This window comes from Monosiga brevicollis, genomic scaffold, assembly GCF_000002865.3.
Source record: "Monosiga brevicollis MX1 MONBRscaffold_29 genomic scaffold, whole genome shotgun sequence".
NCBI classification, from domain to species: Eukaryota; class Choanoflagellata; order Craspedida; family Salpingoecidae; genus Monosiga; species Monosiga brevicollis.
The window spans coordinates 116,954-142,604 of NW_001865066.1; the positions used below are offsets into that span (position 1 = coordinate 116,954).

At 56.7% G+C, this 25,651-nt stretch overlaps 7 protein-coding genes across 7 annotated transcripts in view; 3 read left to right on the forward strand and 4 right to left on the reverse strand.

Annotated features, from left to right (window-relative positions):
- Nucleotides 1–115: 115 nt before the first annotated feature.
- MONBRDRAFT_38638 (uncharacterized protein) lies at nucleotides 116–2,867 on the reverse strand. The gene is made up of 7 exons (XM_001749298.1): nucleotides 2,699–2,867; nucleotides 2,463–2,499; nucleotides 2,192–2,306; nucleotides 1,064–2,092; nucleotides 796–914; nucleotides 599–684; nucleotides 116–466 (listed from the first exon to the last, which is right to left on the reverse strand). Exons 1-7 carry the CDS (start codon nucleotides 2,849–2,851, stop codon nucleotides 356–358), a joined length of 1,650 nt encoding a protein of 549 aa, XP_001749350.1. The 5' UTR covers nucleotides 2,852–2,867; the 3' UTR covers nucleotides 116–355.
- Nucleotides 2,868–3,792: 925 nt separating this feature from the next.
- Nucleotides 3,793–7,836, reverse strand: MONBRDRAFT_28822 (uncharacterized protein; the record flags this gene model as incomplete). Its single annotated transcript, XM_001749299.1, has 14 exons — nucleotides 3,793–4,121; nucleotides 4,246–4,369; nucleotides 4,483–4,591; nucleotides 4,660–4,735; nucleotides 4,816–4,919; nucleotides 5,008–5,096; nucleotides 5,212–5,340; nucleotides 5,452–5,532; nucleotides 5,614–5,690; nucleotides 5,801–6,390; nucleotides 6,477–6,657; nucleotides 6,814–7,093; nucleotides 7,276–7,357; nucleotides 7,664–7,836. 14 exons carry the CDS (start codon nucleotides 7,834–7,836, stop codon nucleotides 3,793–3,795), a joined length of 2,424 nt encoding a protein of 807 aa, XP_001749351.1.
- Nucleotides 7,837–7,966: 130 nt separating this feature from the next.
- MONBRDRAFT_38639 (uncharacterized protein) lies at nucleotides 7,967–9,464 on the forward strand. The gene is made up of 5 exons (XM_001749231.1): nucleotides 7,967–7,987; nucleotides 8,654–8,716; nucleotides 8,830–8,909; nucleotides 9,045–9,165; nucleotides 9,283–9,464. Exons 1-5 carry the CDS (start codon nucleotides 7,979–7,981, stop codon nucleotides 9,391–9,393), a joined length of 384 nt encoding a protein of 127 aa, XP_001749283.1. The 5' UTR covers nucleotides 7,967–7,978; the 3' UTR covers nucleotides 9,394–9,464.
- Nucleotides 9,465–9,948: 484 nt separating this feature from the next.
- On the reverse strand, nucleotides 9,949–12,489 carry MONBRDRAFT_28824 (uncharacterized protein; the record flags this gene model as incomplete). Its single annotated transcript, XM_001749300.1, has 9 exons — nucleotides 9,949–10,296; nucleotides 10,403–10,457; nucleotides 10,558–10,607; nucleotides 10,688–10,731; nucleotides 10,919–11,059; nucleotides 11,202–11,295; nucleotides 11,449–11,526; nucleotides 11,572–11,753; nucleotides 11,838–12,489. 9 exons carry the CDS (start codon nucleotides 12,487–12,489, stop codon nucleotides 9,949–9,951), a joined length of 1,644 nt encoding a protein of 547 aa, XP_001749352.1.
- A 2,432-nt stretch (nucleotides 12,490–14,921) lies between these two features.
- Nucleotides 14,922–17,745, forward strand: MONBRDRAFT_34044 (uncharacterized protein; the record flags this gene model as incomplete). Its single annotated transcript, XM_001749232.1, has 8 exons — nucleotides 14,922–15,119; nucleotides 15,285–15,337; nucleotides 15,461–15,708; nucleotides 15,795–15,966; nucleotides 16,115–16,211; nucleotides 16,240–16,349; nucleotides 16,418–17,425; nucleotides 17,520–17,745. The coding sequence occupies 8 exons, from the start codon at nucleotides 14,922–14,924 to the stop codon at nucleotides 17,743–17,745; spliced, it is 2,112 nt and encodes a 703-aa protein (XP_001749284.1).
- Nucleotides 17,746–17,907: 162 nt separating this feature from the next.
- Nucleotides 17,908–22,448, reverse strand: MONBRDRAFT_38641 (uncharacterized protein; the record flags this gene model as incomplete). The annotated part of the gene is made up of 13 exons (XM_001749301.1): nucleotides 17,908–18,208; nucleotides 18,280–18,345; nucleotides 18,433–18,564; nucleotides 18,641–18,756; nucleotides 18,838–18,966; nucleotides 19,075–19,213; nucleotides 19,464–19,554; nucleotides 19,681–19,881; nucleotides 20,019–20,239; nucleotides 20,316–20,645; nucleotides 20,806–20,874; nucleotides 20,990–21,723; nucleotides 21,941–22,448. The coding sequence occupies 13 exons, from the start codon at nucleotides 22,446–22,448 to the stop codon at nucleotides 18,137–18,139; spliced, it is 2,808 nt and encodes a 935-aa protein (XP_001749353.1). The 3' UTR covers nucleotides 17,908–18,136.
- Nucleotides 22,449–24,456: 2,008 nt separating this feature from the next.
- The window catches only part of MONBRDRAFT_11449 (uncharacterized protein), a gene marked incomplete at both ends in the record, with an annotated part of 3,701 nt that continues 2,506 nt past the window's right edge, over nucleotides 24,457–25,651 (forward strand). Inside the window, 3 exons of the mRNA XM_001749233.1 lie at nucleotides 24,457–25,043; nucleotides 25,169–25,310; nucleotides 25,415–25,624. Coding sequence (XP_001749285.1) covers nucleotides 24,457–25,043; nucleotides 25,169–25,310; nucleotides 25,415–25,624 — 939 coding nt within the window. The remainder of the gene's footprint in view (nucleotides 25,044–25,168; nucleotides 25,311–25,414; nucleotides 25,625–25,651) is intronic.

Sequence of the window (25,651 nt, forward strand, 5' to 3'; positions counted from 1 at the left end):
TCCATCGATGTAAGCCACGCGCCCCGTGTTTGCTTCATTTTTTTTTTTTTTTTGTTTTGTTTTGTTTTGTTTTTTCTCTTCGAAGCGGCGCTCGCTGTGGCTGGTCTTTGCAAGTCCAAGTGGTGGATCAATTGCAACCCAAAAGCACGGCCGTGCAAACATGCGACACGGCGGAAACATGAATTCACCTTCCACCAAACGGAAAAACAATGAAAGGTAGGGAGGGGTACCAAAGGGAGTTGAGACGCCACGCCGTCGTTGAGTCCCAAACACCAAATCACTAAAGGATCATTAGCAAACAGTCTTATTTTCCAAACCACTCGATCAAACCAAAAAAAAATGTGTGCATGCTACTTTAGCATGACGTCTTGCTGCCGTTGACATAGCAGCCAGAGAAGAAGTACTGATCCCACATATCGCAGTAGACCGAGCCGATAAAGTCAGTTTCCATGGCTGTAGTCAGGTTCTACATGAGGCAAACATCAAGACAACAAAGATCACCAAAGTGAAGATGGGCTGCATTGAGCTGTCGGAACATGATAGTAAACACTCGTTGATATGCCCTGAAAACCTATCCCAGTTGCAATCAGGTACAAACCAGGTTCAGGAAGTTGTGGTTGCCCGAAGGCGAAAAGGGGACCCATTCCACGGCTGGCACGATGCCGTTGGGGTTGTTCGAGCCCACTGCAATTCGACAAGCGATGAGCAAATGAAGCCTTGTCGCAAAACAATCTCGCCTTGGGAAGCTTGTCCTCGAAGCAAATAAATAACAGGCCCAAGATCATGCGCACTGACCCTTGTTGGGGTTGGAAGTAGCGGCAAAGTTGGTCCAGTAGGAGACGACCTGGTCGGCCAGAGCCACCTCACCCTCGCCCAGCAAGACTTCAGAGTCATGCCAGACAAAAGGCACGTCACTAGAAGAAGCACGAGGCAAGCCGCAAAAGATGAACCTCGGACGGAAACAAACCAAACATATTCCGAGCAACGCTGCTGTTGATGACGAGCTAGATGATGGGCGCTTCCTCAAAACCCGCAAAGGGCTCACGAAAAGGAAAAGACCTACCTCGAGTGACCAACACGGTACTGCGGTTCGGCGACTTTGAACAAAAACGGTTGGTGGGTAAAGTGGTACAGGTAGACGGGAATGCCGCGAGACGACGCCCAAGTAGCGGTGCGACGAGCGGGGCATCCCATGAGGGCATCGCCGTATGCACGAGCGGCTGTGAAGAAAGGGGTCGTGTCCAAGTCGCAAGGATAGGTCTTGTTGACGTCATCAAGGAGGCTGCCACCCCAGCGCGTCTTGAGCCAAGTGACGTAGTCGTCACAGGTATCATCGGGCTTGATAAACTCCATAAACTCGGTGCCCTCGTCTTGAACGACGCCGAAGAGCATGGCCGAGACGTCGTTGGTCATGTTGCGCTTCCAGAGGTTGGGGACAAAGTCGGTCAACTCGACGCCGTCCACCACGGGGAACCAGTTGAGAGACAGGTTGGGGGTGTTCTCTGGATGCAGGGTGAGGACATCGGCTGGCACGTTCCGCATGCAGCTGGTCCATGATTCGCCCTCGAGGCCGCTGCAGTTGACGGCGTCGGCAATGCGGTTGGTGTGGGCAATGACGTCGGAGAGGTTGCGCGAGACCCAGTCCGAGGGTGGGCCCGACTCCATGGTGGCCTTGTGAAAGAGGCCATTGCTGGCTGGTGCCACTGTGTGGAAGGAAACGGAGCCGGCACCGGCACTTTGGCCAAAGAGCATGACGTTGTCGGGGTCACCGCCAAACGCCGCAATGTTCTGCTGAACCCACTCAAAGGCCAGGCGCTGGTCTTGCACACCGTAGTTACCGGTGCTGTTGTGCTCGTCCTCGGCTTGCAGGCTGGGGTGGGCTACAAAGCCGAACATGGCCAGACGGTAGTTGATGGTAACGAGGACGACATTGCCGTAGTTGACAATGCCACGACCCTGGTAGAGAAAGAAGGAGCTGCCACCCCATTCCCAGGAGCCACCAAAGAGCCAGATCATGACGGGAAGCTTGGCATCGCCGGTGGCGTTGACGGGGCGGTAGACGTTGAGATACAGGCAGTCCTCGGAGATGTTGCTAGATGGCAAGGGTTGGCGTAAGAGGCCGGCGGCGTGCGACGATGGTCCCAAAACAGACACGAGTTATCCGCGCCAACACGCGGCTAAGTTGACATACCCCTTGACATAATCAGAGCTGATCTTGGTCATGCAATTGGGGCCAAACTCCTCGGCGGAGCGCACACCCTCCCAAGCAGCGGCCGGCTCGGGACGACGAAAGCGACGCTCGCCCACTGCCATCAGCAATACGATTTGTGAATCCAGACACATGAGGGGTGAAGAAGGAGACCAAGGCGACGAGCGCAACGAGGGCGAAAGAGATGGGAGCTGGGCGGCGCGAAGAACAAAAGACAACATGAGATGCTGCGTCGAGGAGCGTTGGCACTGACCAGGCGGGAGACCAAAGGGAATGCCAAGGAAGTGATCCTACGCCCGAAATCAACCGATCCCAACCGCCATGTTGCTGTGAGCACAGGCGGAGAGTTCCAAAACGCACAGCGACCAAGAGGGAGGGATCAAGGAGATCAAGAGAGAGAGAGAGAGAGAGAGAGAGAGAGGCAACGCCACAAAACGCTGTCACTCCGCCCCCAGCCTCTGCTGAAAGATCTGGTTCGAAGCAACACACCACATCGTTGTAGCGGCGACCGAGAAGCGTGCCCTGGGAGGTGTTGACAATCAGCGCCTCGCCCTCGCGGATATTGTACTCCTTAGCCGGGATGGCAGCGGCGACAACGGCGACAGCTGCCACCAAGGCAGCGCCCACCACAAACTTCGACATCCTGCACGATCGTCACTCTACACCCCACCCCACCCCAAGCACACACACACACACATAACATGAGTCCAAGGCCTGCATTGACATCAGCCAGCCCGCACCTCCACCCTCCAGCCCCCCACTGACCCCCTCTCCCTCCCTCTCCCTCTCTCTCTCTCTCCCTCACTCTCTCTCTCTCTTGACGGTTCACGTGCGAAGATCCAGCAGAAGGAAAATCAAACGTCATCACTGTACACACACACACACACACATACACACACCGCGACTGTCCCTCCCTTTCTCTCTCTTATTACGTGTGGTAATTTATATCGTGCCTCCCTTTCTCTCTCTTAATCTTTCTTTTTCTCTTTCTCTTTCTCTTTCTCTTTCTCTTTCTCTCTGTTTCTCTTTCTCTTTCTCTTTCTTCTCTTCCTCTTTCTCTTTTTCCTTGAATTTCGATCTAATTTTCTGGTCCTTTTGCCAGTGACTTTGGGTGGTCGAGGGCAGGGGGTACGCTCGTGATTGCACCGGGCTATGCAGTGGAGCAGAGCTTGAATTGGTGGGAAGAGAAATCCTTCTCCCCCCCCGCCCTCTTCCCAAGGCATCACATCGATTATAAACAAACCCCAAAGCATCGCGATAAGATGAGCCCTAGCCGTCCCTAAAGCAGTGCATTTGCAAAGCGCACAAGTCGAAATTTTATACACAGACCCCCATAAACACTTGAGAATCGTTGCCTCTCTTGTTTTAGTTGCGGGAGTAGGCGGCCCGATTTACTTGCCAGCCAGTCTCATGGCAGAAAGGGCCGTCGGTTCGACTCTATCGATTCATGTCATTCAAAACCCAGCAAACGCGAGCACCACGGCACACAGGAGCAACATTCAAATTCAAATTCGACAATCTGGCACCCGCCCCACTCGGCAGAGCAAGCAAAGTGTAGGGGTGCGTCGGGACAGTGATCCGGCCTACATGTCACCGTTATCCTCGGGGTCAAACTGAGGCACGGTTGGGGCGGCGTTGCGAGTCGTGGTGGCTGCCTCCAGCAGCTGTACCACGGCCTGCGTCATGGGGTCATCCCGAAGTGCAAAGAGCACATCATCCTTGCTACAGTTCAGGCGAGCCCGTCGCTGCATATCGTAACGGCCATGCTCCAACATCAGCACGCGACTAGCCCCCAGGTTGCTGCACACGGCTGCAACCACCGACGATGAGGCCGGAATCATGCCAAAGCGGTTGCACAACTTGGTATGTTGTAGAAGCACGTCTGCAAAGTCCGCCTCCTCAATGCCGCGCTCTGGTAGCAAGCCCCAGGTCCCGACACACAAGGCGCCATGAGAAGGGGCGACGTGGAACGACCGTCTTCAGGTGCAAGACAAGAAACCCCCATAGCGCAGCGGCGCATCACATCCGGTACGTACGATGAAAGCAGATCAAAGCCGCCAGCAAGGACACCTTCTCATAGACCGAGGCTTGTTGAATGGCATTTAAAATTGGCGAGGCCGAGAGCTCCACCAATGCATCCGAAACGCACATAATGTTGATCTACCCCCCGCCAATGCACATGTCAGTAAATTGGATGCCATTTGCCAATCATAGCATCATGATACAACTGTCGAGCAGGAGTGCATGGGATCGAGTGAGAGACGCCAGCCAACCTTCTCAGCGCCGCGCTCCTTGGCCATCTCGGCTGCGCGCGTGCAGATGCCGAGTGCACTGAAAATGGGGTTTGAGACAAACGCAGATGCAAGGGTGAGCTTGGCAAGTCTGCTGATCAGCACACAAGGAGGCGGGCAAGCCCGCCCTGGCTACGCTCCAAACAACCAAGGTCGTACCGGCGGGCATCGCCTGACACAGCAGCCACCTTGCGAGCCGCCAGCTCCAGCGCAGGCTCCTCAAAGGCCGCAACCTCTGCAGACACAGTCACAACCAATGAGCATCCCGTGATATTCGTCCCCTGCCATGGAGGTGACGTGGAAGAGTAATCGCACCAGCCACACGCTGCTTGAGAATCTGCACCAGCTGTTCTCGGGTATATGGCGCAAAACTCAGGCGGCTCAAGCCCAGACGCGACGAGACGCGGTGTGCCATCACACTGCTCAGCATAGGACGACAGAAGCAGTACGTTGGGGTGAGAATGTATGGGCCGTGAACTAGAAGCAGGCTGCGCGCAGTCGACGCACCGTTCAGGAAGATCCATGGTGTTGGCCACGGCAACCAGAATGAGGCGGCTATGCTTGTGGGTTGGCCAGTCAAAAAGACTATACAACACCTGGCCAGGTAGCAAGCACCAGCGCATAGAGCGTAGGGGAGACGGTGCGTAAGAAAACCGGCAGCATTTGGTGCAGACCCTTGTGTCCCTCGACGTGTCCGGGACCGGTACGTACATCCTGTTTCTTGGTGTAGAGGTAGTCTACTTCATCGAGCAGTACAACGTAGGTGGTCTTGTTGGGGGCAGGGAGCGTGAAGTGACGCTGCAGCATTTGACAGGCATGTGCAGGTGCCACCACGCGGTCCTAGTAGGTGGGCAAGGTGCGAGCGTTCGTGCTGCTGGTTAGCTGGCGATGCAAAGCAGTGGAAACAACTGCTCACAATCAAGGTAGAACGGGCGAGGCTGGTTCCCGCACCTCGTGGTGGCCCAGCTTCTGGTACAGTTCGACATATGCTTGCGCCGGGCTAGTCAGTGACATGGCGTTGATTTCCAGAAACTGTGGCGAGGCAAGCGTTGTTGAGAAGCTCATACCAAGTGCTTTGTGATAGTGCCAAAGAGCTCTTGTGGTGCTGCTTACTTGAAAAGGCTGCAAATGACCGGCCTCGCGCTCGGCCATGAGTAAGCGAGAAACAGCCCGAATGGTCGCAGTTTTGCCTGCACGTGCACCGATGCAAGCATAGCGGCAGCGGGTTACACGATAAAACTGGCATCATTCAGCTGCCGAGGCACGTGATGGGTTGAGGGCATTTGAACGGCAGACCTACCCGTTCCAGGGACGCCGCTGACGAATAGACAGCCCGAGGCCTTGGCGTGCAATTTTTCTTGAACAAAGGTGTAAATTTCGTAAAACTCGATCTCGCGACAGGGCAGGGCTTCGTTGGTTGTGGGGAGGTTGTTTAGAGCCAGGGCGCGACAAGCAGCACTCGAGGCGCTAGCGTCGGCTGGCTCAGCACTGGCCGTATCCTGGACGCGCAGCGTCAGGCGGCGATTACGGCCACGCGTGGTCGAGGCGCGACGCTTAGCCGGGGTTGAGGGGCTGCTGTCTCCAGTTGCGGATGAGGTTCTGCGTTGTGCTGGTGGGCGGCCCCGACGTCGGGGCTGGCTGCGGTCTGCGGTCTGCGGGGTCTGAGTTTTCTTGGGTGTGCCAGCTATCCGCTTGGCAATCTTTTTGCGGGGCGTGGGTACATCGGCATCACTGTCCTCCGAGTCGGCGGCAGATAGCACAGCATCGCTCTCTTCGGCCGACAAATGGTGATCCTCATCATCTTCGTCGCCTTCCGAGTCTGCAGCAGCGTTTTTCCTCTCGGTGGCGCCCGAGCTGTCGAGTTGGGCGAGCTGTGACTGGCGGCGTAGTCTAGACAGATGGGGCGTGGTGGTGAGATTGCGGTGTGACACAGCATGGTCGTCAAGTTTCAGCGATGGGTTCCAACATGGGCGTACAGAGAGAGGGTGTAGCGTTGGAGGCGGGGGTTTTGAAGCGGTTCGTTGTAGTGGTTATCACAGAGGAGCTTATGGCGGCAGATGAACACGGGGATGGTTTGCTCATCATCGCTTTCTTCGTCATCGCTGGCCGTGTCTCCACGGCCGGCAAAAGTACGACGCTGGTTTGTCGTGGACGCATCTAAGGGTGGAGTCAGAAAAAAAAAAGAAATCAAGGCGTACGAGGCTGAGGAAGGGTCGGTGGGCCCATGGAGGTTGGATGTGCAAGTCTGGCGATCCACGGCGGCTAAGCAGCCCGGTCTTGAAACGAGTGAGGCCGTTTGTTGGGGGCACGCACCAGCTGCAGTGTATTTGATGATGGCGGGACCATCAATGGTCTCTGGGTCGATTATTTGACGATATTCCGAGTCGAAGAGCTCGTTGGGTAGGACGTTCAGCTTGGTGCGCTTGAGGACGGCGCGCACGTCCTCGGGACGATAGAACCAGCGCACCTCCACCTGAAGATCCTGGCCGCGGGCCGAGCCTAGGACGCGTTCAATGGCCACAATGTATGGCGAGTCTTCCAGGTTGCTCTTGACCAGGGCGTACTCACCGCAGAGAAAGCGCGTGTCCTCAATCTGGATGGCATCATCATGTCACGCACGAGCACCCATCGTGTGAGCTGAGATAAGAGAAGCAAGGGCGCGCATCGAGGCGCGTGGTGAAATCCATGCAGGTACCAAGTCAAGCGCCCACCTCAAAGCCATCAAAGGCATGTGCACCAGAACGCGATCGACGGCCACGGCCAATGACCTTGTACTCGGGCTTGGGCGGGGCAGCCGGTGCCCGACGACGACGACGGCGACTCGCAGCCGGGGCCATGGCTGGGATCAAAGATCCAACTGATAAAAGGAGAGATGCCAGGTGCTCAGGGCAGAGGTGGACGACGAAGGAGAAGGACAAGCGCTAGCGGAGAAGAACCAGGCTGCAGAGCCAAGCACTGAAAGGCTCGGAAAGCAGCTGAGCGATGCAGTGGCAAAGTCAAAGGCCAAGACACCTCGCGCAAAGTGCTCTCGTCTCTGGTTCGGCGCCAAAAGCTGAGACCCTTGTTACCAACTGTCACACCGTGCACCGGCGCCAGCGCCAAAACGGCCACAACAAGGTTTCTTGTAGTGTGTGTCAAGGTGTAACGACGGCTTGACCGTTACAGAGAGAGAGAGAGAGAGAGAGAGAGAGAGAGAAAGAGAGAGAGAGAGAGAGAGAGAGAAAGAGAGAGAGAGAGAGAGAGAGAGAGAGAGAGAGAGAGAGAGAGAGAGAGAGAGAGAGAGAGAGAGAGAGAGAAGACACACACACGCACAGCCGTACTAACAGTTGGTAGCATGATTTGTGTGTTGGCGGGAAAAACTGCAACACGTGTCCAAGCCGTGAATGTCTAACACGCTTGAGAGCAACAATTTGAATCAGATACACGCGGAAAATCAGAGTCCACCAATAGCCTTTTCTATCATCGTGCCAAAGACAAGATGGCGGAGGTGAGAACACGTTCTCGGTCTCAAGACATGCATTCAAACTTGTTCCTCTAAATGGCAGCGCCAACGAGCTCTGGGGCAGGATGTGCGCGTGCATGTGTGTGTGTGTGTGTGTGTGTGTGTGTGTGTGTGTGTGTGTGTGTCATGTGTTTGGGTGGAGCGCCTTGTTGGATGGGTTGTGGACCATGAAGGGGCAGCGCCGACTTGCGTTGGATAGCTTTGCAGATGGTGTGACTGCGGCATGTGAACCCTCTCTCAAGTTGTTGGAGCATGGGGTCGGGCGCGTGCATGGGCGAGAGTGGTTGCTGTTTGAGACGCTCAAGACGGCATAACCGCCCCGCACCTGCCCGGCCCCTGTGCCTACAACATGGCGATGCCCTCATGCGCCGTCTTTGAAGCGAAATGCCGTCCGTTTATGGTCCTGCCCTCGTCCGGCTCGCTCGGGCAACGGTTGTTCTTGGGTTGGCTGCTTCACACACGTTTCCGCGAAGAGACCTTGTGTCTGTGTGCGTGTGTCTGTGTGTCTCTCATTGTGTTCGTTAGCAAGCGCCGAGTTGGCTGGGATGTGACTTGTTGGTGTGCGCCCGGTGTTGAGCGTTCTGGGTATTGATAGTTTTGTTTGAGCCTCGAAGCCATCCTCACTTTTTTCCCTGGGCCTGTCACACATAGACTTCTAGCCGCGCCAAGGCGTACAAGCTCCGTGCGCTCTCCAAGGATGACCTCCTGAAGACGGTGAGCTTCTGAAGCAGCTTTTTTTTTTTTTTTTTTGCTGCTTGCCATCCTGTCCCCATCTATTATCAAATCCACCTTGACCGTTTGTGTTTTTTTTGTCGAATGGATGATAGCTCCAAGAGTACAAGGCGGAGCTCGCTGGTCTCCGTGTTGAGCAGATCACCAACGGCACTGCCTCCAAGATCTCTCAGATGTACGTCTTATCAACAATACAAGCGACTTCTAAGCTCCGCCAGCCTCGCGCCCAACCTGTTGTTCGCACCGGCGACCGGCCCTGGCTCATGACCCCATGTGTTTCCTGAATGTGTACGTCTTGGGCCCTGCGCAGCAAGGTGTTCCGCAAGAACATTGCCGTCGCCAAGACCGTGATCAACCTCAAGACCCGTGAGGAGCTCAGGAAGCACTACAAGGGCGCCAAATACGTGCCTCTGGACCTCCGCGTCCGCAAGGTGCGGCCTTTGTTCCTCACTCATGCCACCATCATGGCGTTTCACATCATGGGAATGCAACTTGTTCTCACTGAAAGGCCCGGCATCTCACTTCGCATGTTTTGTTCTCGTTCGCAGACGCGCGCCCAGCGTCGTGCTTTGACCAAGCATGAGCGTGCTCAGAAGACCGTGCGCCAGCAGAAGCGCGATGCTCACTTTGCTCGCAAGGTGTACGCCGTCAAGGCCTAAACCTCTTGTTCTTGGAATCTAAAGCACGTGAATGGTGTCTTGTGGACGAATCGAGGCACCGTTTGACACAATTTTCACACGCTCTCGTCGACCGAGTCACCCTCAGTCGGAGTTTGCGTCCTGCTGTTTTTCAGAGCGCGTCTTGATTGTCCCAGTCTTTAAGAGGGTACCCATGTACCCGACTTCACACTTGGGTGGCGTTCATGACAATGTTTCACAAACTTTTCGCTAACACAAAGTCAGTTGATGTTCATCATTAGTAGGTGTTCATCATTAATTGGGTATGCATACAGTTTACGAAAACGAAAGAGATGGTACTCAGGTATATCAACTGGAGTTCCACGAACGGCACAAACAGCGCGGCACATATCGATCACAAAAGTCAGGCAGTCATCGTCCCAGCCGACAACATAAAAACGAAAAGAAACAGAAATAAGAACGGAAGAATAAAAAAAAGACCCATCGATCTCACAAGTTGGCAAGATTCATTCAGATCAATATTCGGCCTCACCACGACCGCACAGGGCTCAGCTAAGGGGAATTCGATTGGCCCCGTCATTGGGGGCGTGAGGCAGAACATTTTGAAACAACCTTTGGCAAAGGCGTCAGACCGCTTCCTGCAGTGGTCGTTGGTGATGATAGCAACGGTCCCGCTCCCTCCGCCTGGGTCATGAGAGCCGTCCGCAGCTGAAGGTTCTCCACTTGAAGCTGTTGAATGTACCCTTGGGCCCGGCGGAGCTGCATGCGGCCGTGAGACACACGGGGAACACATGTGCGAGCTGACACGGCGGGTGTGGACCACACGCAGGCTCGCAAATTCACCTGTTCGGCTTGTTGCAAAAGCTTATCCTTCATCAAGTCCTTTTCGCGTCGTTGCTTGTGGCGATAGCGTTCGGCCGCCCGCTGTTCGCAATCAGTTTTGTCAAACCATCGGGGTAAGCAGGCAGACTGTCTCGCTGTCGCTTGCCATGGCACAACAGGCGAAATAAACAGGGCCAGCCAAGCTTACGCGGTTGCGAATCTTGCGTTCTTCCACCTGATGTTCTTGCGCCTCCCGACTCAGTCTGGATAACCAATGCAAGTGGAGCCCATGTCAGCGCCAAGGGTAAAAAGCCACACGTGTATCATTGAGACACAAACACACGCGTGCACGCAAGTTCTTACGCTGGCGAGTCGCAGAGGTACTCCCAATTGGGCGGAAGACCACGATCACGCTGATTAAAGACACAACGATAAGAAGCAGCATCAGCCCGTGGCGTGGCAACGTGTCAACGGCAAGCGTGGCAAAACTTACCGAGTCGCTGGCAATTGAGCCTTGCCCGCGCTCCTCCCTGATTGCTATTTGAGGGTATGGCAGCATGAGTCCCGGTCTGAGCACAGAGCGACGCGCAACACTGGATATAGAGGTTTCCCATAGAGTAGAAGAGCGGATTGAAAGGTTAGTGGTTGAAAGGGGACCGATTGCATTTACCCGCAGTGGCAGTCAAAGTTGCAGACGGTGACGTCAATGGTGTGTCGGGCAGACCTGTATCCTCAGTACCACCGCTGCTCCGAGAGCCCAGCACGTCCATGGCAGACATTTGTGGGATCTTGTGATATGTCGTCTGGGACTGAGACTCTGCACCGGCTGAGCTGAGGGAGTCTGTTGTTGCAAAGCTTGCACGCTCTGGACCCCCATCAAGGCCAACGTATATAACCATGACGCGCATAGGCAGAGTGTCACGGTGGTAGTCCATTATGGTGAGCGGAGGGTATGGATGGGCCAAAGACGGGTATGGTCAGTTGCTTCGAGGCCAGGGGCGATGTACCTGGTCTGCCGTCTGAGTTGAGCAGCAGCTGGTCAGTCGATGATGACGAAATTGGATCACCACCTGGGCCCATTTCTGGATGGGTTACGTCAAGCTAGAATCAAGTTGCCATCAATTCAAGCAACAGGTTAGGCGTACGCCAGCAGGGTGGTGGTTATGCAGAACAGTTTACACACTGTCTGGCGGAGTTTTTGCGCCTGTGCGGTGGGGGGGAGAAGGGGGGGAGCTCAAAATAAGCCAATCATACGTGTTGTTGTTGTTGTTGCTGCTGCTGTCGCTGTTGACGGGTGTCAGCAGTGCTGTTTTGACTGGCGTTGCGCCCCCCCTAAACAAAGCCGGTTCAGGTTATATGACATGGCACGGCACGTACACTGCAATTAAGAAGCTTGATAATGTCACCGAGCCTGACCATTGTCGGGATGGGCGGGTTGACGTCACTGTGGGGATAGTAGAATGTTGGTTGGCGAGGATCTGGGGTGGTGGGGCCTTGCGTTTGCTGCAGCAGCACGGGTTGCTCGGCTTCACGGGTGCGGGCCATCCATGCTTGGAAAGCTGGCGGATCGGTGGTCGGAGTAGCCAGGCAGGATGAGTTCTATGAAACGGTTTGCGCAAAACTGCCCAGGACCTGAGGCTTACCTTGATCAGGGTGGGGGAAGAAGGTTGGCCCCATGCTTGTTGTGAGTCCTGCGCCCGGAGCCGTGACAAAGGGCGAATGCAAGGCAGGTGACGGCGAGGGTCGGGCCAGAAGGGCAGTCCAGGGCAACAGGGGTAGCGCCTGGTTGTCACGAGCAGCAGGAGGTGGACCAAGGGGTTGCCACGGTTGTTGTCCTGGCGGTTGTAGTTGTTGTTGCAGCTGCTGCTCGTGGAGCAGGCGCATGTGCTGCAGGTGTTGTAGCTGCTGGTTGTGTGGCCATGGGGGGCCGGGGGAGGTTGGGGCGTGCACATGACGCTGTTGCTGTTGTAGCGCCTGTAGTTGCTGAAGTTGTTCTACTACGCGGCGGTTCTGGGCGAGTGAGGGCTGGAGCTGGTGTTGGGCTTGAAGTGCTTGCTGTGCGCTCGACTGCAAGTCTGGCAACGGGCGCGGAGCACTGAATTCGGGCCAGCTGGTTTGTGGCACTAAAGTGGTCGTGCTGGCCGAGGGTGGAGCTGGGCTTGGAATCGTAGGGGTCACGGTGAGATCTTTTTCCGCTTGCGGTTGTGGCAAAGGCAGTGGGCCGGCTTCCTGCGGTGGCGTCACCGCCGCCTCACACCCAGGCTGGGTGAGGGCGGCGGTGTGACTATGGTCCATGGTTTGGGCTGGTGGCAGAAAGGTGTAGTGGAATGTTCAAGAGCGGACGGGAGGCGGAGGGCAAAGGGCAGACAGGGGCAGGCAACTCATGCACGACCCCGCACGAATGAGCGTCCGGTCCTCCGCGTCTTGAGGAAAAGGCGGTTTCGTGAAGCCTGGAGGACCGGGGCTGGGGCGCGAGGAACGGCGAGCAAAAGGCAACGGGGCCCACGGAAAAGGGGGCTGGATCAGGCAACTCGGCACAATGCCAATGGCGGCAGACACCGAGGGTTTGGGCGTGTGGCTTTTGGTTATGGTGACGGCTGAAGAATCACCTGTTTCAGGTGTCGCACCCGACTGCTATCAGTGTTTGATTTGCAGGAGGTGGCGAAGGCGACGCGAGGGCTGGTTTCAATCACCCGCCGCACCTTGTGCTGTTAAGACCTTTGGTGGAAGGGGGTTCACGGGCAAGCGTCTGTCCCGAGGTTCACGGCCGTGAATTGGCACAGCGAGGCCGGAGGGGATGGGTCCAGGGTTGTGTGGACAGTCCTTCAGAGTTATCTGGCCACGCAGGCATTGTCACACGACTGGCAACAAGTGGCAAGCCGGGCATGGGCAGCGGGGACAAGGTGATGGTGGGGGCCAGGGGAAGCCAAGGGGGGTGGGCAACAAGAAAAGTGGTGGTGGTAGTGGTGTGGAAAGCTGAGAAAATGATCCTCTGACGGCTGTGCTCCCCTACAAGATGGTGATGGAACGTCCCAATATCCAACTGGGTTGGAGTAGGTGGCGGCGGTGGTGGTGGGGAACAGGTTGATGGACGGCGGGTCGCGGCAATTGGACTGACGATGCACCTCTTCGTGCATGCAGCTGCTGCGGCAATGTGTGCCTTTGAAATGACTGTGCTGCCCGAGGTTTCGTGACCGGCTGTCGTCCCTTTCCTCGCGGACGACACGCCTCTTGATTGCCTTGGTGAGGGCAGCTCGGGGCATCTGAAGCTGCTGTTTTTCCTTTTCGTTCCCTGATGCTGTCGTGTCCACGCCTTTCTGTACCCGTTGTCCAGCCATCAACACACGCAGATGATGGGGTTGATGATGAAGTTGGTGGTGATATTGGTGGTATTGGTGGTGGCGGCGGACGGCTCCAGCCGTGCAGCTTTGTGGGGTGGGAAGGGAAGCTTCATGGCTTTCAGCTTTTGCAGGCATGCATGATGCACGACAGACCAGGCCCCCTGGCCGGTGCCTCTCTTATCAGGATGCAGTCACGAAGGTTTGTGGCGTAAGGTGATTGTGGACACTACAGACATATACCATGTGCGATAGGGCCCCGCGAGGATTGTGCGCATCGTGGCCGATCTTGCGTGGTGTGGGGGTCACATGCGAGAAGGCGTGCACGGAGAAAGAGAAGAGTGCTCGTCCGCGAGTGTGTGGGTAGGCAGGTTGGGGAGAAAGGGTATCGCAGGGGATGGTGCTGCGTATTGGCGCCAAGCCCCGGTCCTACGCCTCAAGCCAAGCAGGGCCGGGGCTGGGCTGTGGCTGCGCATGTGCAGCCGAAGTCTCGAATGGTGGAACCTTCTCTCATCTTCTTCCGCTACTTGTTTGCCTTGCTTGTGGTGCGTCCCACGTCACATGGTAGGGGCCAGCATGTCAGCTGTCAAGGCCTGCGTATCGGTTGTGACGTGATCAGATTTCAGCGCAGATGCCTCATTCACGTTGCGCTGTGGTGTTGAAAGGTTGACAGGTGAAACGCACCAGCTGCGTGGACAGAGGTCAAAAAGGATTGAAATACCAACATGGGGCGCAACCCCGAATAACAGCAGGTGTATTAGCTGTGACGCCTTGAGCTTGCGTTTGCTGGACCCACACGCTGAAATGTATCGTCACGCGCTGCGTTGGCTCGGTGCCATCTTCGAGCTGGCGTTGTCGGCGTGTGGTCTTTTCGGATGGGGCAAGAATGGGCATGACCCTGTCCTTGAGCCAAACACTTTGCTTCCAGGTATTCGGGCCTTCTTGCTTTATTCTTCGACTGCGTTTCCCACTCCCACCACACGAGCCTGCCGCACCCCCCAACGCGTATGTATCCAGAGTCATCCCAAGCCCACAAGCCCCCAAAAGCCCGCTCGCGCACAAACTTGCTTGCACGCACGCATTTCACTGGGCGTCAATGTCAGCATTTACAACAGTGTGATCTCTTACACACTATCGCTTACGCATCAAAATTTAATTTTAATTTTTTTTTTTGATATTTTGGATCATCTAGTCGTCGAACGCCGTCTAACGCCGTCGAACGTCGTCGTCGTCGAGCGGCTTCTTTGTCCTTGTCCTTGTGTTTGTGTGGCGTGGCGGATTGGTGTAGCGGGGGTTGTGGCTGGATTCAAACCCGATACTTGATACAACCCTGAACCGGCTGGGAAACAATTGGTCTGGCCAGGTTGATCTCGCAGTGACTTTGTGGAGATGGCCCCAGGGACGCCCAGGAGCCGGGGTGGCACGCCCAAGAGCGCCCGGACCCCCCGTCATCATCAGCATCAGTCCGTGCTGGCTCGGACGCCTGGTTCATCTGGGCAGGCACCAGCCGCCGCCGACCAGAGTGCTCTCCCTGCTGCTGTCCCATATGTGGTCTTTGATGTGTATCATGGCAAGCTCACCCTCAAGGTTTGAGACCAGCACCAGGCTTGTTTGTACAGGCCTTTTTCAGTCTCATGGCTTTTTTTGGTCCCCCCCCCCCCCCCCCCACCGCTCGCGTTACTCCCTCGATTGTCTTTACACCTCGTATGCTTTTCGCCTCACCCCCTCCGTACCTCCATCTGCGAGGAGCAGGTGAGCAAGGCTGTGAACTGCGCCAAGATTGCGTACGGCCTAAGTCAAGCCCTGTATGTGCTTGGCTCAGCGGCCGTCTTGTTGCACCCTCGTCCCCTCGCCTGGGCCTCGTCACTCTGCATGGCCATCGGCCTCACGCTCTACGTTTGGCCGTGCATGTGTGCTAATGCCTGTAGGGCGGGCGACTCTGCATCGCCGCGCCCCAGTCACGGGGCCTCGTCCAATTTCACTTCCCGCTACAAGTCCGAGCCCAAACGCGCCGTCCGCCTTGCAGCAGACTGGGTGCACCAGAAGCTCTATTTGGGCCCCGACGAATATCCCGTCAAGCTCCAGAGCATCCGCCATGACGAACTCACCGTGGAAGCCATGGCCATGGCCGCCCAACAGATTCATCGGGCCCTAGCCTACTGGGAGCAGCACCAGGGTGACGCGCTTCTCTCCGTAACCCTGGATCTGGCGCGTGTTCACGTTACCCTTCTTCGACTTCATTGCTGCCAACTCGGGGACCAGGCCTTCAGCCCGTGATTCGCCTGATACAACAGCAAACACATCCCATTTGGGAAATTCACCTCAGTCACAATAACATTACCCGCGCAGATGCCCTGCTGGCTGCCCTGGCAGAACGCAATTGGTATCCCTACCAAGCTTCTTCCAAGAAACCCCCTGCACCTCTATGGCTCCGGTACTCATTCTCCGCTGGCTGTTTTGCAACACCATACCGCTCAAAATGTATCCACTGCGGCAAGCGAATCAGCCATGCACGCTCCTTTTGCTCACAAATCCCTCTGTCTCCCGCTGCGACGTGCATATCGCTTGTGCTGCACACTTAGTTTGGAATGCAATCGCCTGGACGCAGACGCCGTGCAACGTACCTGTCGTCGTCTGAAGCTCAGCTACTGCATTCCTGCCAGTCGCGAACAATGCGCCGTCAAGCAATGCGGGGTCCGTGGTCGAGGTATCCCTGCACTGCACCTACCTTTTGTGCAACATCAAGTTCGCGGCCTTGCCGATCTCGTGCTACAACGTCGGGTCCGCCCCCGCCCCCTTTCACAAGCCCCCAGCCAAGTCAGCACACCGCGTCAGGCGCCTGGCCGCACCCAACCTCGAGCTGAAGTTGGTGCCTCCCGGGACAGCAACGGCAGCGACAACAGCGATAACAGCGACAGCAGTGACAGCAGCGATGACAGCGATAGCGACGGCAGCGCGGACAGTGCACACGGCGTCGAACAGACCAAGCACCGTCACTCCAATGCCGACAACAGCATTAGTGATGACAGCGTGACGCACGACCACCTCAAACAAGCCGAGGATGACCACATGGAGAGCATGATTGACCGCCTGGCTGCCACCTCACTACATGATCAGGATGCCAGCGCCTCGAGGGGCCCCGTCGAGTCCACCCCAAGCCCTGCGACCACTTATGTTGTTCTGGACACCAGCGCTCTTATTGGCATGCTGCGTCTAGGCCTGCACGCCGCAAAGTCCAAGAGTAGTCACGCCCGGCCCAATCATCTTTTCACATTTGAAACTCTTCTCCAGCACCGTGCGGCTTGCCAAGGCCAGCTACTGCTGATCATACCACACACTGTGGGTATTGAGCTGGATGCTCAAAAGGGCAACACCAAGCTCTCAGTGCTGGAAAACCAGGCCATCCGTGGGTTTTTGGCCGAGTATGGTCTCCGCCAGCAATGCGTGGCCGCCAACATCCTACTTGAGCTCTCAAAGGAAGACGCCGAACTGGACATTATCCAGACTGGCGCCCTGAAAAGCCTTCATTTGCACCGCGCTGATGAAATGATTGTCAACGTTGCGCTCCACCTTCGCCGTGCCATCCTTCGTGGCGTGCTCGACGAATGCGGCGAAGATGTCGAAGCCATCAACCAAGCAGACCGTCGCTGTCTTTTGCTTCTGACAGAGGACCAAAACATGATGCAGCGTGCCAACCAAGCGGGTGTACCAGCAGCAAAATTCTCCTCCCTAAACGACGAATTTGAGCACGGGCAATTTACCCGACTGCGCCAAGGGGATGCCCAAGACGCTTTGTGGGCGGCCGCCGGTCCCCGCGCAGCGCGAACGGCCGATGACGATGACTTGATTCGCGAAGTGACCCGCAAGTCTGCTTCCGATGATGCTTCCACGGGGTATGCGGAAACCTGGAATGCCCGCTTTTCGGTGCCTCATAGACCCTCACCCTGCTTTGTTCGTCATGTTCGATCCTTCTTTTCAAATGTGTAGAGCAAACGTGCTCACGCAAGCCCAAGAATGGCTGGCCTTGGTGGCTGACTTGCTGCCCGTCGTCACTGCACTGCCTTCGGATCTTGCAATGCGCTTAGAGGACCTCGGTGGGGCCGAGGGTGTGGCCGCTGTCATGGAAGGCCTTCGCACCATGCAGGCACAGATGCAACAGTCTGCGATGGCCGCTGTGATGACGTCAGACCCCCGCTTTTCCAGCCACAAATAGTCATCGTATTACTCAAGGCCCCGGGCCGATGATGACCAAGGTGTGCAGGCATTTTCGACATCACCCAGCTCTCTGGAAATCCACGCAGGTATCTGACGTATGTGTAAGAGAACGCTTAACCTTGCTTCAATGAGCAATGGGCAGAATGAAGAGAAAGCGATTGACACTTTGAATGGATTCACATGCCAAGAATTAATGTGTAAAGAGGCTCAAGAGTGACACTGCAAAAATTTTCAATCAGCATTCTCACACGCCTCCCCATAGCGCACGCGGAGAGACGGGGAGGAGGGATGCAAAACAAGCACGCGGTTGCAGGGAGAGAACGTGGCCACAACTTGAGCTCCGTGCTCTTGCGCGCTGAGCCGGCTATTAGCATGACGTTGGCCTGGACCTAAGCATTCATTGTCTGAATTTCCCGATGGATGTGGCACAAATAGTCCACATACGACTGGGCATCGTTGAACTATTGAAAAACGACAGCAATGATGAGCTGGCCTAAATCAGCACGCCTCGGGGGTGGCGAAGACAACTCACCTTGTCTTCCACGAGCAGACGGTTGAACTGTAGCTCGTTGGGATCCTTGTCCTTGACCACAATTAGCTGAGACACAACACGATTCGAGTCAGCGGACGTTTTGGCTGTAGGTCAAATCGACGGGCAAGAAAGCGTGTTGTCATGCAAGCATACCGGCATGTGACGCCCGCGTTCGTTGCGTAGTCGCTGCAAGAACTCGCGCAGAGACATGTTAAACGCATCTGCTGTTTGCGGCAACTCCAGGGTGTGGCTGGACACGGCCTGCACCGAACCCACACCCAAAACCTGGCGAGAGACGCAAAGCCAAGCGTCAGGCACAGATTGTGCTCCACAATAATGACAACACCAAGCGCAGACGTACGGCTTGCACCCAGGAGACGGGGGTCTGGGAACCCAGGAACAGGAAAATGCGCTGTGTGTTTTCCAACACGTAAACACTGTCATTTTTGAAATAGCGGCGCGAGCAACGAATCTCCTCTGCGGGTGGCCAGGCAGGAGGGCATCAAGGTGTCAGGCCAATCAACAGCCAGCTGCAACAGCAAGCGCACGTCAACCTACTCGGTTCGCTGTGCTCGCTCGTGGAGACTTCAAAGAGACGCGGGTAGAAAAAGGGCACCAGGTCCTCGGGTCGAAGCGCACGCACAAAGTGCTGCCAGAAAACGCGCTCATCTGAGCTCATGTCACCACCTGCAATGTGTGCGAATCGGGCGTTGGGGAAACATGGTCCACAGGTCAAGGCTGGGAAACACGATGCATCAGAGATTTTTGGACATGACACCAACTAAACGGGCATACCTCGACGCAGGGCAGGTGAGCGCAGGACGCAGTTCATGTATACGGGCATGAGCTTGAGGCACTCTGGCAAAATGAGCTGGCCCGCTGCAGTGTTGGGGCTTGTGCAGCGCTTGCGATAGCAGGCCAGAATGCTGACGGCCTGCACGCCCGAAATGTGGCCGGGAAAAGTTAGGGCAAGGGTGCATCTCATCGGGGAAGTAAGGGCTCGCGCTCCTCGCACGAATAGGGCGAGCCAAACCGCACCGAAGAGGTCAGCTTGTTTCGCAGCTGTTCCATCGGTGTCTTGGTGACCTCGGTGACAGCCATCTACAGAGGCATCAGACAGTGAATGCAGGACCACGCTTTGCAGGGTCTTGGTCTGACAATGGCCGCGGGAGGAAGTGGCACACCTTGGGCAAGGCGACGATGATGCTATCCATATCCGCTGAGCGGAAAATGTCCGCCAAATTGTTGGCTGTGCGCAGAGACAGTGTATGGACACTGCAGAAGAAACGGTCCGATGAGAACTGGGCGCGCACAGGCGGAGGACAGAGCACGTTGCCCTCTTGACGTAACAAACGTAACAGGCAAGACACCCAGATGAATCGCGTTGGCGAGCAGACACACCGGATACGACGCTCGCCAAAGCGCGTGGTATACAGGAGTGCCACCTGGAAGTGAGCCTCACTTCCTTCATCAATCTTGTCATCATGCTTGATGCGAACTGTGATGTTGTGCTTCGCATCAACATTGGCCAGTTCAACGTCCTGACTGTTTTCCATTGTCATGGCTCCATGAAACTCAACGGGGCGCAGACCCGTGCTTGTCCTGTCGGAGCCAAAGGGGTGTGCATAACAATGAGTGAGTCGAGGTGGATCAACCTGTAGATAGACCGCCGACGGCCAGGTTTGCCAGCCGTGCATGGATGAACAAGCGGCGGCGGCGTGTGGCATCTCGTGACGAACCGGACGCGCAGCATGGCCTCGACACCAAAGCTGCCAATGGCGACCCTGGTCACGTCTGCAACCAGTTCCTCGGTCATGGTTTGCCCACGGAAGTAAGGGTAGCGATGCATCAGACCTCCGGTGGCAGTCGCTAACGGAGCCATGGAAGCTAGATCCATATAGGCGTTGGGGAAGACGAAGAGATCAAACGCGACACCAAAACGCACAGCATCCTTGGCCGCCTAAAGCATGCAAGTGCCAGGTTGAGTTGCTGAGTTATTGCGTGGCACAGCAACAGAGCCGAGCCAATGAGCGTACATCCTCATAGTAGCGATCGCCTGGAACGAGAAGTTTGTTCTCCTTGTCCGTGCCGAGCAACGAGGCGTCCTCACGCTTGACCAGCTTGCCGGGGCCATGCTCGGGCAAGGTGCCCAGAAAGCTGAGAACACGCCCACCCGTGTTCTTGAGGGCAATGATAGCCGCACGAACTGCAGCGCCGTATGCGGTTCCGGTGATCCTTGTGCTGGCAAACATCTGGGGGATCTGATCCAGCAGAGCGTCAATGACGTCGCGACTCGTCTTGGCATCGACAACCAGGCCCTTTTCCAAGGGCGCAAACACGTCATCTACGTCGGTTACAACCATCATCTGGAAAGCGAGAGCGAGTACGATAAGGGTTGAGGTGGCGGAGAGAGTTCAACAAGGGCGAGGCCCCGGGACAATGCGCCCGTTCCTGAAGAAAAAAACACGGGGGCGAGGGGAAGCTGCTGGGTTTGTTGGAGGGTGCAAGGATGTGGTCCTATCGTACCTGGGGCTGACTGAGGTCGGCGCTCAGGTTGTAAAAGTGGATGGCTTGGTCAAATGTAACGATGCCAAGCTGTGAGGCGGCGAGCAGGTGAGTGTATCAAACGCAGATGCACGGGCAAGATGGCAACAGGGGGTGCGTCGTGTTGGTCGAAGAGAAAGCCAAAGGTCACCGGGGCAGGACGTACGCGGTAGGGCAGCGGGCTGTTTGACTCGCTATGGCTTTGGATGGTGGATCGAATAGCTTGGCAGGCGGCATATACTTGGCCAGACTGCACCGCGGTGTAAGACACGTCAAGGAGGAAGAGAACACCGGGCACTTGCGGTGGACGCGCGCAATATGCAGCCGGGGCTGCATACTCGATGGTGCCTCGCAAAAGCTCGGGGCGCTCTTGCAGGTCATGGCGGCGACCAAGGTGGTCCAGGTTGCAAAAGTAATGGTCCGGGACGCTGTTGTTTGTGTTGCAAAAGAGGCAGCGCCAAGAGCGACCGCCATCCATAAATTTGGCCGCAGTGCTGAGATAAGCCTTGCAGCGCCGGCAGCGAATGGGGCCATCAGGGCTGGCGGTGACCAAGGGGACGGGTTGCTCTCCGGGGCCTGGGTCGGCCAGAGGTGTGATGCTCAGGGTAAGCGGCACCTTGCACGTATTGAGCAGTTCCGAGTTGCAGGGCACGGCATTGAGCGAGGCGCGCACGGCGCGGCTGCTCGCGTTTCCCTCATCCACAATGCGCACATTGGTGGAGGTGAGCGGCGGATTGGCGCGCGAGCCAGTGACAAAAATGCCACTGGCGTGTGTTTGCTGATCCTGCTCCTTCACTTGGACTGGAGAGGGCACGGCCTCGGGATCCACACCACGTCGTTGAGGCTTGGCAGCAGCGCCTGGCTGTACACCTGGCGGCATGGCGCCCGGTGGCATGGTGCCTGGCGGAGCAGAGCCAGGCATAGCACCAGGCATAGCACCAGGCATAGCACCAGGCATGGAACCGGGCGGGCCAGGTGGTATATTGCCAGGTGATGGACTAGGGGCTTGGCCGTTCATCGCCGGAGCTGCAATTGATGCGTGCATGAAAAAGNGTGTCAGCAAGGCGCCGGCTCACTGACCCTCGGTACTAATGGCAAAGCAGAGCAAGAAACAAACCTGAGGCAGCATCAGCAAAAGCTTGAGAGGCATACTGGCGACGGCGGTTGCCGGTCGGGGGGCCCGACATGGAGGTAGGGGGGCCAGGGGGCATGGAAGGGGGCTGGGACATGCCGGGGGGCCCAGGCATGGTCGGGGGCTGGGACATGCTGGGCGGACCGGGCATGGTCGGGGGCTGGGACATGCTGGGAGGACCGGGCATGGTGGGGGGCTGGGACATGCTGGGAGGGCCGGGCATGGTCGGGGGCTGGGACATGCTGGGAGGGCCGGGCATGGTCGGGGGCTGGGACATGCTGGGAGGACCGGGCATGGTGGGGGGCTGGGACATGCTGGGAGGGCCAGGCATGGTCGGGGGCTGGGACATGCTGGGAGGGCGCATGCCCATTGGGGGCTGCTGCCCAGGCATGGATGGGGGCTGGCCCATCATGGGAGGTTGTCCGGGCATCGAGGTTGGGGGGCGAGCCACCATTGGGGGTTGCTGTCCAGGCATGGATGGAGGCTGGCCCATCATGGGAGGTTGTCCGGGCATTGAGGTGGGGGGGCGAGCCATCATTGGGGGCTGCTGCCCAGGCATGGATGGAGGCTGGCTCATCATGGGAGGCTGGCCAGGCATGGATGGAGGCTGGCTCCATCATGGGGGGCGCAGCTCCTGGTTGCCGAGGCGGTTGGAGACCCATGTTCTGAAATTGTGATGTTGGCTGCGGAGGGCAAGAATGAGACGAGAGCTGGGTGGCGCTCATTTGGCATGTCACGGGACACAACGTCAAAGCCAGGCTTACCGGCGCCATAGACGGTGGAAAGCCGTTCGCACCAGGCGGTGGAGCTAGCACCATGCACGGGCGACACGATGCCGTTCATGGGGCGGGGGTCACAAAAAAATGAGCAAAGCCCAAAGTTGCACGAAAAGCGAGGAGCGGATGTGCATATGGACCTTTCAACCAATTGGCTGAGTTCGATCAACACAGCAGAGAGACCAGAGCGACACTTTGCCAGCGCTGGAACTCGAGTGCCAACAGGGCATCTCGTTGGCGAAAAGGGGCAGGCACAGCACAACAGCAAGCAACCTTACCGGGCATGCCTTGAGGAAACATGATGGTTGCTGTCGGAAATCAAGCAGACCAGGGCCAAACGGGCTGCAATGGCAGTAGAAAGAGTCGATGCAGCGCCGGTGAGAAAGGGCAGAGAAGGGGAGGGGAAAAGGTCAGGTCAAATCCCTGCTCATCGCAATGTGCCTCAGACTCTTCCTCCCTTGAACCGACTCACGCTAGCACGGGCGCGGGCGCCGCGGGCAAGTCGAGCGAGAGCGAGAGAGAGAGAGAGAGAGAGAGAGACGGCGTTGACGGGCTCTGCAAACCCAGACGCAGCCAGATCAGATCAGCCCCACGCAGCCGTGAGAAAAAAACGCCGATTCAACCACAAGTCCAGACCCAAGGCTGCACACCACACATCATACACCCCATGGCACCACCACCGCAAAAGAGCCAACGAGAAAGCGAACACAAGTTGCCGCGCGCTGCCACTGACCCTCAACCCCGACCGCCACTGCTCATCAAATAAAAGAAAGGATGAGAGAGAGAGAGATGAGAGATGAGAGATGAGAGAGAGAGAGATGAGAGAGAGATGAGAGAGAGAGAGATGAGAGAGAGATGAGAGAGAGATAGAGCTTCAGAGAGAGAGATAGAGAGAGAGAGACAGCGAGAGAGAAGAGAGAGAGGAGAGCTTGAGAGCTTGAGAGCTTGAGAGAGAGAGAGAGAGAGAGAGAGAGACAGAGACAGAGAGAGAGAGAGAGAGAGCTTGAGAGAGAGAGAGCTTGAGAGAGAGAGCTTGAGAGAGAGAGCTTGAGAGAGAGAGAGAGAGAGAGAGAGCTTGAGAGAGAGAGAGCTTGAGAGAGAGAGAGAGAGAGAGAGAGAGCTTGAGAGAGAGAGAGGGATGAGAGATGAGAGAGGAGAGCTTTTATCAGAGAAATCAGAATGCCACGACGGCGCTTGGGTGGTGAATTCCTTTGAGATGATTTCTTTTGTTTCGCGTTACTCGGGGTGACTAACAGATGGTAACAACAAGCCCTCACAGCCCCTCACAGTTGGTAATGCCTTCACATTTGGTAACAACCAACCGTTTCCTATTTTATCTGACAAATAGTTCTGACAAGTTTTCCTCTCTTCTCTCTCACTTTTTGCTGTTTTGCGCATTTGACGAAACGATCACACACACACACACACAGACGGACGGACTGAACGTCTTTTGGCACGGGGGCAGTTTGGCAGTGGAGGTTCGGCGGATGTGGTGGCGAAGGGGTGACTGGATGGTTCAACACGGACTGCAGGCGGGGTGGGGGTTGTCTTGGAAGCAGTTGGATTGAAGAGTCGCGCCGCGGTTATCGGGGGTGGGCCTCGGTCGCGGTCAGCAGCCAACTGCGGACAAGTATGCTTCACTGGTGCGCGCTTGGCCACACTGGAACTGAATGAAGAGCACCGCCAGCTAGACATTGTGCGTGTGGCATCTGATAAGCAATCAACATGGCCGACGACGCGCCCACGACCCTGTTCAGCGACCTTGAGGATGTGCCCGAGTCGCCGCGCGTGACTCGGCGAACAATTCTGCGCAAGCGCTCAACAAAATCCACGAGCAGCTCGGCCCCAGCGACTCCTCGAACGCCCGCTGTGCGCGAGCATGAAGACCGTGACGCAGCCCCACCAGCTGTTGGCTCGCTTGCTTCAGGTCTCTGGCACATTTTGAGTCTGAACAGCTTCCTCGTCGCTGTCGGGTTTGTCCTCTTCCTCATCGCCGAATTTGGCACCGACTCCCCCGGCCTTGAGGACACGCTGGCCATGATGGGACTCCTTAGTGCCGCCACGGGCATTGTCATCACGTATACGCGCGGCGGTTCCCAGGCCCACACCAACTGGACCCACTTCCAACCCTTGCAGGGCGGTGTCCGCTTTGTCGCTCTGCAAATATCAGCCTGGACTCTCTTCTTCTTCTTTCTTGCCGCACCCATCATGCCCTTTGGACTTGCCCTCCTGTATCCGAGCTTGGCCCTGCGTGGTCTCAAACTCGGCGCTGGCGTCCTAGCGCTGCTCACCCAAATAGTAATGATTGCAAGGTCTGCTCATCTGCTATCTCACTCGTCTGCCGCCACTGGTCGCTTATCCTTTGGCATGCCCGATCGAGACTGCGCCAAATCCTCAGCCTGTCGCCTTGACTCCCTTGACGGTCGCCTGCACATAGCTTGCTGACATACTACAAACCGGGCACCGAGCCATCTAGTACAGGGTCCCAAGAGCCCGGCCATTCAATTCATCGGGATGTCATCGCCTTTTTACAGTCTGTGCAAGGCCATCGGTGGTGGCTGAGCTTCATGGGCCTTCAGGTATTTGGTCACCTTAATCCATGCCAACTCAACCGTCTACAATGCTATCACCGACTCGGTGTGCGGTTTGACCCACGCTCCCTCCCCCCCCTTACTTGCTGCAGGTGCTGCTAGCGACATCCGGCCTTGGTGTCGCGGTTATGGCCGAGGCTTATGAAGGAACCTCGGCCGCAGTCCTCGTCTTTATCGCGTTTTGCTGTTTCTCCTTCGCCCTCTTCCTCACCTATGGTATCGGCGGCCTCTGGAAGCACCACAAGCGCCAGTGGACCTTTTATCAGCCTTTTGTTGGCGGTGCCGTTTTTGTTCTGCTACAGGTTATCCCCCGCTCCCCCCCCCCCCCC